The sequence below is a fragment of the Zingiber officinale genome, chromosome 8B (assembly GCF_018446385.1).
Source record: "Zingiber officinale cultivar Zhangliang chromosome 8B, Zo_v1.1, whole genome shotgun sequence".
Classification (NCBI taxonomy): Eukaryota; Viridiplantae; Streptophyta; class Magnoliopsida; order Zingiberales; family Zingiberaceae; genus Zingiber; species Zingiber officinale.
The window spans coordinates 64,723,796-64,734,620 of record NC_056001.1 but is presented as its reverse complement, the minus strand read 5'-3'; the positions used below and the strand labels follow the sequence as shown (position 1 = coordinate 64,734,620).

The window sequence follows — 10,825 nt, the reverse complement described above, 5'->3', positions numbered from 1 at the left end:
GTAAAATACTTATTATCTTCTAATTCTCCTAGTATAGAATGCCTCGACATTTCTTCAAACACTAGGCGTGCCTTTGATCCTCAACTTCTGGAATTTGGAATCAAATCAAGACCATGGTCTTTTCTTGCTTATACTTCTCACAAAACCATTTATGAATTCATATTAAAATCTGGAACCATGCTAAGAAACTATTCTTTTAACAATTGGTTTTAGGTAGCAAGAAATCCAGACTGAAATCAAAAACTGCAATGCTAATCATAATAGAGTTCAAGCTTGGTACGGTAACAAAAGAAATCAAACCGCATGCTAGAATAAAGAGACTTAAATCTGTAATGCTGAACAATCAAAAATCTACAAATCTAATTAAGCTACTAGAGATCTAATTGGATCTTCCAATGCTAAACCATCAAAACTGCAAATTGAAAGGGCTATTCTAAGCTCCAAAGAGAGTTGTTCGGTGCCTGTAGAAATGCACAGAAAACTGGGTTGGAATAAGCTCCAAAGGGGGTTGTTCTTGTTCATTGTATAGCACAACCGAAACCAACAGTAAGGGCTATTCGTGCCCACTTCATAGCACAAACAAACTATACAGCAGCTCCAAATCAACGGTAAGGAAGGAAGCAATAAGGTAACAACATAAAGGAAACTACATGCTAATCAACAAGTCTATGCTTTCTCATGTTCAGCCAAAATAGCCGAATTGCACAACAACCCCAAGGGAGCTACTCGTGCACCTTTTCTTTGCATAAGATCAAGTTAAACTTGCTATAAAATTAAAACAAAACCTTGTAAACAAATTCACAGCTTAAACTTTTGTAAAGCAACCAAAAATCTCTACAACCAAAATCCGAAAGCCAAAGAAGCAATTCCTCCTGGAACTGTGGCATGGCAGGAAACCAAAAAGGAACAAAATGCTCCACACACTTAATCTTTTTCCATGTTCTTCCTTTCAACCTCACGGCAGAAACCTTTAAATTCATCTATCTTCACGGCATACTCAAAAAAAAAAATAAAGGAAACACCAAATCAAACTCGAAACTATCCTTACTGCAGGTGAGTAGCAACTTACCCTTCGTGTTCTTGGACTTACAACTGAAGAAGAAAAGGGCTCCTAGGGTTTCGAAGATTGCAAGCTTCGACCTCCTCTTCGTGCTCACGATTTCCCCTCGACGAGAGGATCACAAGGAGATGAAGAAACCTTCGGATGAGTCCTTGGCCAGCCACCGGAGAGAATCCCTAACTCGACTTCATTTTCGCCCAAGCACAGAACGCCGCTCGAACTCGAGAGAAGGGGAGAGGGAGGTTTTTCGGTCACGGGAAAAAAAGAAAACCTAAGTTCTCTTTTTATAACCCGGTATTCTGTTAATAATTATCACTTAAATAAAATCCGCTCCTTCCTTAGTCAGCACGGCCCGCTTGGGCACTTGGCTATCGCGCTTCGCTTAAGTCTTGGACCGGGTCGGAGGTCGCTGGTTTGAACCTCGGCTGAACCTCTTATTTTTTGAAACTTCTTCCTTTTGTAAAAATACCAAACGAATTTCAAAAATTGCATAAAAATACTCTAAAAATTCCTAAAAATCTCTAGAATATTTCTAAAGTATTTCTAAATATTTTTAATTACTATTAGAACTCATAATGAGGAAATTTGGGTCGTTACACTCCGCAAGTTCAGGAACGCGGCCCTATTACACCAGTACAGCGATGTCGTTAAATGTCGGGTATTCCTGAATACCTTATCGGGTTCTGCCCAAAAATGGTTCGATGGACTGTCGCACGGGTCCATTACCTATTTTCAGATTTCAAGATTGTGTTCCTGCGCCACTTCGCTAGCAGCAGGAAGTATCAAAAGACGAGCCACTGCTTGTTTGCTGTCAAGCAAGGGCCCGCTGAGCCGTTGAGAAGCTATATCAAACGCTTCAATCAAGTAGCTCAGGACGTCCCCTCAGCTACATCAGAAATACTTATGAGTGTCTTCTCCCATGGACTGACCGAGGGAGAGTTCTTTAGGGATCTCATCAGAAATCCCGTAAAGAATTTCGATGAGATGCTGGAGAAGGCGGCCAACTACATCAATGTGGAGGAAGCGCAGGCGGCGCGAAGGAAGACAGACAAACCTCCTCCCGTAAATAAGCCTGAAAGAAGAGTACCCCAATCGCCTGCTCAACCTCTCCCGCGCGCGCGGGAAGCCCGACCTACCTTCCACCCCGGTCAGGATGTCCGACCGGTTCCACGCGTAGCCGCAGTCCATGCTCCCCGACCTGGACCTTGGGGACCACGCTATTGCACTTATCATCGGTCCCACTCACATGCTACCAGTGAGTGTTATCAATTCTCCCGGAATGCTAGTCGTTCTATCGAGCTGGGCCTGCCACCGCCCGACTTGGCCCCGTAGGTCTAAAGAATGATGGAGGAGCAACGCGACGCGGTGGGACAAGCCAGCAGACCCCGAGCAGATCAGGGAGGTGTTAGAGTGCATACTGAAAGTCTAAGCTTTTGTAAACATTTATTTTGAATAAAGAATCACATTTGGTCAAATTATCTACATTTGTTTGTAGTTGTTCAATTAATTTATATTGTAAATAACATAGTATGTGGTGTCACATACAGAAGATAATGTTATCAGTACCTTATAAATTATAAACAGTAGCTCACGACCAAAATGGAAAGGAACAAACCATTGGAAGGTCGTAGTGTAATTAGGTATTAGTTTATCTTAACTATATAATTACACTAGTACACTTAGAGTGTATTGAGTAGGACCATCAGAGGTCGTTTCTTTTATACTGACTTTATAAAGGAACAAAGACCTCAGTTATTATGGAAGTGTGTGCTCTTAATCCTAATATAATAACAAACACATATATTTTATATTTATTTCTTTAATTTATCAATGGGTGAGATCTAGTTTGATAAATCAATAAGTCTGATAAGTTGGGAAATGATATTACTTATAGTGTGTGTTGTTGATTATAGAAGGAAACTGTGTCCTAGTGATCTAGGTTGATAATGTCCCCAAGAAGAGCTCATAAGGATTGTCATGTTAAACCCTGCAAGTGGACTTAGTCCGACATGACGATAATGTTGAGTGGTACTATTCTTGGACTAAGATATTAATTAAATGAGTTGTCAGTAACTCACTTAATTAGTGGACATTCGACATCTTAAATACAGAGAGACTAACACACTCATAATAAGAAGGAGCCCAAAAAATATAATTTGGGATTGGTGTGGTAGTTCAATAATAGTTCTCTAGTGGAATGAATTATTATTGATAAAATTAAGTTGTGTGTTCGGGGCGAACACGGGATGCTTAATTTTATCGGGAGACCAAAACCAATTCCTCCTCTCGGTCCCTATCGTAGCCTCTTATTTATAGAGTACTATACCCACCTATACCCACCTTCATACCCATGTTGTAGGGGCCGACCAAGCTAGCTTGAGGATCAAGCTAGGGCCGACCAAGCCTTGGTCCATGGGTGGTCGGCCCTAGCCTGAACCCAAGCTTAGGTGGCCGGCCCTATTAAATTAGAAAAGAATTTTAATTTCAAAATTTTCTTATGTGGAAGATATAATTTATTGGAGAGATTAAAAATTAAAATATCTCTTTTATAAGTTTCTACAAAAGATTAAAGAAAGAGATTAAATCTCTTTCCTTATTTGTAGATTGGAAGGATATTTTATTTTTCTTCTTTGTAAATTATTCACATGTTGAAAAATTAAAATTATAGAAATTTCTTTATATCAACCATGAAGGGATTTTAAAGGGAAATTTTATTTTTTAAAATTTCTGAAGACAAATAAGGAATTTTAATTGTTGATTGAAAATTGCCTTGTTTGCTCTCCATGAGGTGGCCGGCCATGACATGATCTATTAGGAAATTTTGTTTAATTTTTCTTAATTAATTTGTGTCAAGAAAAGTTAAGGAAATTTTATTGTAATTAAATTTCCTTATTTGCCAAAGCTAAGGATTATAAAAGAGGGGATTTTGGGAGCCTTCAAGGTGAACAACCTCTATTATTTTCTCCCTCTTTTCTTCCTTGGTGTGGCCGGCTCTTCCCTTTCTCTTCTCTCCATCCTTGTGGCCGAAACTCTCTTCTCTCTTGGAGATCAAGTGGTGGCCGGATTCTAGCTTGGAGAAGAAGGAGAGAAAGCTTGCATCCCTAGGAGCATTGGTGGTGTTTTCTCTTCTTCCTTGGAGGTGGTTTTGTTTTGGCCGAATCTTGCAAGGAGGAGAAGAAGGTTCTTTGGTGGTTTCTCATCTCGGAAGATCGTTGCCCACACAACGTCCGAGGTTAGAAGAGGAATACGGTAGAAGACCTAGAGGTTTTTGTTTGCAAAAGAAAAGGTATACTAGTATTTAATTTTCGCATCATACTAGTTTTATTTCTTTGTAAAAATACCAAATACAAGAGGCATGCGATTCTAGTATTTCGAATTAGTTTTCGATGTTGTGTTCTTTTATTTTTCTTTTCCTTGTGATTTGATTGTTCTTTTTGGTTGACCTAAAGTTATTTAAGGAAATTAAATATTAGCTTTCCTTAAAAGGCTTTGTCTAGGCGGTGGTGGTTGTTCCCATATCCAAGAAGGCCATGTGCCTCGCCATGCAGTCCTGGAAGTCAATTTTGGAAATTAATATTGAATGAAATTAATAACCTAGGTGATTTGGATCGAACGTGTTAAGTTCCGTAGGAGATCCAAGTCTAAACCTAAAAGAACAAATAAATTAAACTTTGGATCAAACGTGTTAAGTTCCGCAGGCGATCCAAGTTTAATTTAAAAGAACACATGGTAGTTAGGAAAAGGTTCAGACCTTTGTACAAAATTTTTGTACAGTGGAATCATTAGGTTTTCCGAGTAGCAACCAACAATTGGTATCAGAGCTAGGGTTTTGCCTCTGTGTATTTGGTATTAGTTTAATTATGCACATGTCATACATAATTTAGGCAGGTTAATAGTAGGATGTGCTAACTTTGTGGATGCAGGATCCAACTATTATGGCTTATAGTTATTATGTGTGTAATTGGACCCTTGGACATGTCAAGGGCATTTTATTGTGTGTGCATGATTGTATTATAAAATACAGCAGGAGCTGTATTTAGTTTTATTAGGATTTTATTTTTGGATCTAGTTACATGTACATTCCTTTTATCGAATATAGGATCGATGGATGTAAATTTTATTTTATGTTCGATCTAGTTTACATGTACATTCCTTCGAGGAATATAGGATCGAAAAATGTAAAATTCTATTTATGTCGCGGATCGAATCTTGCAAGGCGTGGAACCTTTTGAGGATTAGAGGCCCAGCGGAACAAGGAGCAAGATGGATATGACAACTAGACCCGATGGCGGTGGCTAAAGATGACAGCAGCTAGGATTGGCAACACACGGAGGACAACAATAGATAAAAGTCATAATAGTTGAAAATTAGTTTTTCTATTTATTACTTTTATATTGTGTTGTGTGTGCATGTTAGTATACATGTTTAGTAGGCTAGCATAGTCAAAATTCCTCACTTTAAATAACTAAGTGGGAGAGGGATTTTAAATAAATTTCACGGTCTCCATTACTGGTTTGTAAGTGATGCAAACAAGCTTGCGCGTTGGCTCTGAGTGCCTTCCTCCATATTGGATGAGCTTGTTTGTGGATCACTAGAACAAACTTCCATTTTGGATGACTATAGGAAGTTAATTAAGAGCGTGTGATCTTCCCCATCGGAAGGGGCACAATCTTATTAATGGACTTAGTGTCAAGTAATGGTATACACTTAGGCACGTCTAATAGTATCCTCCCCATCGGAGTCACTGCTATTATTCGTGTGACCAAAGGAAACCAACTATTAATTTTATTTGTCAAAAAGTTAGGTTGACAAGATAATAAAATTAATGGGGTAAATCCTCCTTTTACAAATGTTGAATTTGTATACGTCCACACTATCGTGGCATACAAAATTCACGGTGTTTTGAGGTGTTGGTTAATTTAAAATAGTATTGTTTGAGGAATCAATATTATTCTAAATTTAGAGTTCTGACCAAAAGTTATTTGTGATTCTTAGGATGACTTTCAACCCACTGGCCATCATACTAAAAGATAATAGACTTACTGGTCCTAACTACATAGATTGGAAAAGGTATCTGGACATTGTTCTTACTACTGAAAGCTATAAGTTTGTACTGACTGAGCCTTGCCCTCATACACCCAATGGTGAATCTACCCAAGAGGAGATTGAGTATCATAGGAAATGGGTAAAAGCAGATGAGATGGCGCGGTGTTACATTTTGGCTTCAATGTTAAATGTATTGCAACATCAACATCAAGATTTACCAACAGCCTATGATATTATGAACAATCTCAAGGAACTCTTTGGTCACCAAGATCGGGCCTCTAGGCAAGAAGCCATGAGAAAGATAATGACGGTCACCATGCAAGAGGGCACTCCTGTGAGGGATCATATCCTAAAGATGATGGCTTATCTGAATGAAATATAAATCCTTAGAGGAGAAATTGATGGGGAAACCCAGATCGATATGATCCTCCAAATGCTACCTAGAAGTTTTGAGCAATTCCGCCTGAATTACAATATGAATAAGGGTATATTCATTGGCGAAACTACTGACAGAACTTCAGGCAGCAGAAGGTTTGTTTCGTCAAGAGCCTCCCCAGAACTGCTCGTTGGCCGATCGCCAAAAGGTGGCTAGGGCATCGTGCAGCTGAATTCTACCGTGAACAGGAATGCCACTAGCCTCTGTTGAAGCTCCTACTGGATCTAGTCCGGCCACGAAGGGTAGGCGCAAGGACGCCGTGAAATCATATTCACTCCTCTGAGACCATGCCCTGGTGCGAGCAGCTGACGGGGAGGGGGCCGCAGGAAGAGTTGAAGGGGTCGCAGAGATCCCGGGCTGGTCTCCAGTAGAAGGGCCAGTCTGTTCAAGAGCTAAGACCCAGACAGGAGTAGGGGTCGGGACTTCTGCCACTCGAGGAGACTCCTGAGTAGGAACTCTAGTTGTTTGTGCCTGGACTTTGGGGGCCTTGGAAGAAGTCTCTCCGAGCGGAGGAAGTGGAGAAGATTGAACTAAAGGAGCAACTCTCTTACGTTTGCGTTGGAGGCATAGGCATTTGTTGGGAGGAGGAGAAGGAGCCTGCTCTTCCTCAATGGGTTCCAAAGTTGTAGGGCCAGTCTCAGGAGGGGCGGCTGACAGAAGCAGTGGGGTGGAGGACTCTGAAGGATCCTCCGCTGTGTTATGAGAGGAGGTGGTTGAGGGAGCAGCCAGGCTTTTCGCAACCTCCTCGCCCACAACCTTCAAAATGTGGCTGGGCATCCTGCTCGATTCACGAGAGTAAGCCCGGAACATAGCAGCCTCTACAAAGCAAGAATAAAATACCTCAGTTAGCGAAGACTAGCGGAAGGAAAAGAAACGTCTTACCAAATGGAGCTCCTATCGCTGCAGGGACCGGGCTGAGTCCAAAAAAGTGCAAAAAACCCTCTCGCAATATTTTAGACAGGAGAAGGAGGACTCCCTTTATTTTCTCTGAAGCTGGGTAGCAGGTAGGTTGGTGCCTATGTTCAAGGAATTCAAAAGATGAGGGAAGACTGGAATGCAGTTGGTCGACCAGGATACCAACTCAGACAGTCTGATGAAGAAGAAGCAAGACTTTCAACCCTTATTGGAGGAGGGAATATCAGGGAAGAATTTACACCCGGCCCGAGATTGCACCATGAACACACCGGGCTCGGACCGCTTGAGAGAATAGAAATAGTGGAAAAGTTACGCAGTTAGAGGAATCTGGTATACCCTACAGAGGATGACCATGTCACTAATAGCACGAAAAGCATTGGGAGCAAACTGTGAAAGGGGGATACCAAAGTATTGACTCAAGGAAGAGAAAATTGGATGAAGAGGAAAGCGAAGACCCCCAAGAGCTGATCTTTGAAGAAGGTTACAAACCCTTGGGGAGGAGAAGAAGGATGCTCATTCGGCCCAGGAGCTCGTAGTTGATAGTCTTCAGTAAGACGCAGATTGGTATGAATTTTGAACAGACCGCTGTTGTCTAAATCTGAAATATAATATGAATACCAGAGCACCTTATTACCTTCAGCCATGAGGAGATTGTGGGGGAATGAAGAGGAGGAGAAGAAGAGCTCGCAAGCAACAGGAAGACTTAGCAGGAAGCACAAGGAGAAGTGGAAGAGTCGAAAGCAGCACGAATGGTGAGAAGGTGACAACGGACAGTCTTTAAGGTTTATAAATCCAAAACCCTCGGAAGCATCGAAAGGGAAGCGGGAAGGAATGATGATGTGAGGCATCGGATCTAGGGTCGCGTGCTAAAAGGCACTGATCAGCCACAGTGACGGTAAAGGGTCGTGGGAGACGTGTCTTGCCCCTATGAAAGATATTAATGATGGATGTGACAAGGAAATCATGGTGGGGGATTTTTGTACGGCAGCATTCCAGCGCGGGAAGACTATACGTCAGGAGGAAAGGTAGTCATGCGGTTATCTCGGGAAAAGCAAAGGAAAGCCATACGTCATGATTATGAAGCTACCTCGGGAAAGAGGAGAGAAAATGAAGAGAAGCAGGGATTTAAATTTGGCGCTCCTTAAGATTGAAAATAAACAAATAGCTTATCTAATTAAAATTTATCTGAGATATTTACAGGAAACATCACAAGTAGCGCACAGCTAGCTAGACATCTACAGTATAACATCTGGGCGAGAATTTCGGGCACAACCTCTAGGCCAATCCATAAATATCAATCTGATTCCTGGACCAGCCCATAAGAGTTTCTTAACGGCTGCCAGGTTGGTGTCCCAGACTCTCGCCCCAGTATGAGTTATAAGTGAGCATACTCTCACATCCAACGACCTTTCCAGGTTGGTGTCCCAGACTCTCACCCCAGTGCTAGTTATAAGTGAGCATGCTCTCACACCCAACAACCTTTCAGGTCGGTGTCTCAGACTCTCGCCCCAGTGCGAGTTATAAGTGAGCATGTTCTCACGCCCAACGACCTTTCAGGTCGGTGTCCTAGACTCTCACCCTAGTGCGAGTTATAAGTGAGCATGCTCTCACACCCAACGACCTTCCAGGTCAGTGTTCCAGACTCTCGCCCCAGTGCGAGTTATAAGTGAGCATGCTCTCATGTCCAATGACCTTCCAGGTCAGTGTTCCAGACTCTCTCCCTAGTGCGAGTTATAAGTGAGCATGTTCTCACGACCAACGACCTTTCCAGGTCGGTGACCCAGACTCTCGCCCCAGTGCAAGTTATAAGTGAGCATCGCCCCAGTGCAAGTTATAAGTGAGCATGCTCTCACGCTCAACGACCTTTCCAGGTCGGTGTCCCAGACTCTCGCCCCAGTGCGAGTTATAAGTGAGCATGCTCTCACGCCCAACGACCTTTCCAGGTCGGTGTCCCAGACTCTCGTCCTAGTGCGAGTTATAAGTGAGTATGCTCTCACGCCCAACGACCTTTCCAGGTCGGGTCCTAGACTCTCGTCCCAGTGCGAGTTATAAGTGAGCATGCTCTCATGCCCAACGACCTTTCCAGGTCGGGTCCCAGACTCTCGCCCCAGTACGAGTTATAAGTGAGCATGCTCTCACGCCCAACGACCTTCCAGGTCGGTGTCCCAGACTCTCGCCTCAGTGCGAGTCATAAGTGAGCTTGCTCTCATGACTAATGACTTTCTCGATCGGTATCTCCTACTCTAGCCTCAATGTGAAGCCACAAGGTATACTTTTGTGCTTGACAGATCTACAGTCATACTTATATTGCCAATATGAGAGGCAAACAGGCGGGTCTGTGTGAACCACGACTTCCCAACCCTTATGGTAAGAAAAAGGTGTGGTAAGTAAATCATCTTTTTTAAATTATCTTTTCTAGCAAATTCTCTTGGGAACGTGCGTATATGGAACATGATAATAGGAGAGACAAGGAAATTCAGATCCACAACATAATAGACAGACAATGCAGAGAACATTGTTTATTTAAGAAAAAGTTGGAGAACATTTTTCAAGAGGTCACATTATTACAAGAGCAAGACGCCTGGTTCCTCTTCGCTAGATGAGCCTATGCTTGGGCCAGTTCTTCCTTGATACGTTGGATGTTGCTTTGTAGATGGGCAATGGTTTCATCTTTTATCTGGCTTTCTTCTTGCAGGAGGGCTATAGTGTCCTCATGTTTCAGCTTCAGGTAGCCAATGAAATGGGTCTGACTCCTCAAGTCTGCATGAGCCTTATGCTTTAGAGCTACCTCAGCTCGAGTCATGGATTTGGCCGCCAGCCCGAGCTCTTCCATTTCCCGATGGAGAGAGGACTGAAGATCCCTACTCTGCATCATTTCAAGCAGAGCCTCATCTCTGTGAGTTAGCAACTGGGTTAAATGAGTAAGTTGATCGCGCAGAGAAGATACCTCGTCTGATTCCATGAATAAAAAGGAAGGTGGCTCAAGGAAAATGAAGGCAGCAGTGTATGCGGCTCCTCTTTTAAAGGAGGGGAATGTGAAGAGCTCCTTTTTTTAAAGGAGGGGAATGTGAAGAGTGAACTTTGGAACATGTGGGGATATTTGGGAAATAGTGTGGCATTTATGGGAAAATAGCAGGATCGAGGATTACGAAGTAGACGCGCACACAATAAAGATTCTCCTAGGAAGGAGAATAAATTCTGAGTGGAATATCGGGAAGCGGGCCAGCAACTAAGGGCACGCAACAGTAGGTCAGGTAAGAACAGGACTTGGGTCTAATCAGTCGGACTGGAGCCTCCTTCGACTAGACTTGAGGGGGAGGCTTGTGATACAGTGTATGATAGTGGGGTCGGATAGCTGACGTGGTCGG

The 10,825-nt window shown here is 42.6% G+C and overlaps 1 protein-coding gene across 1 annotated transcript; it reads right to left on the bottom strand.

Moving 5' to 3' along the window:
* Nucleotides 1-6,647: 6,647 nt before the first annotated feature.
* On the bottom strand, nt 6,648-8,305 carry LOC122013908 (verprolin-like). The gene is made up of 2 exons (XM_042570122.1): nt 8,092-8,305; nt 6,648-7,360 (listed from the first exon to the last, which is right to left on the bottom strand). Exons 1-2 carry the CDS (start codon nt 8,303-8,305, stop codon nt 6,648-6,650), a joined length of 927 nt encoding a protein of 308 aa, XP_042426056.1.
* Between the last annotated feature and the right edge of the window lie 2,520 nt (nt 8,306-10,825).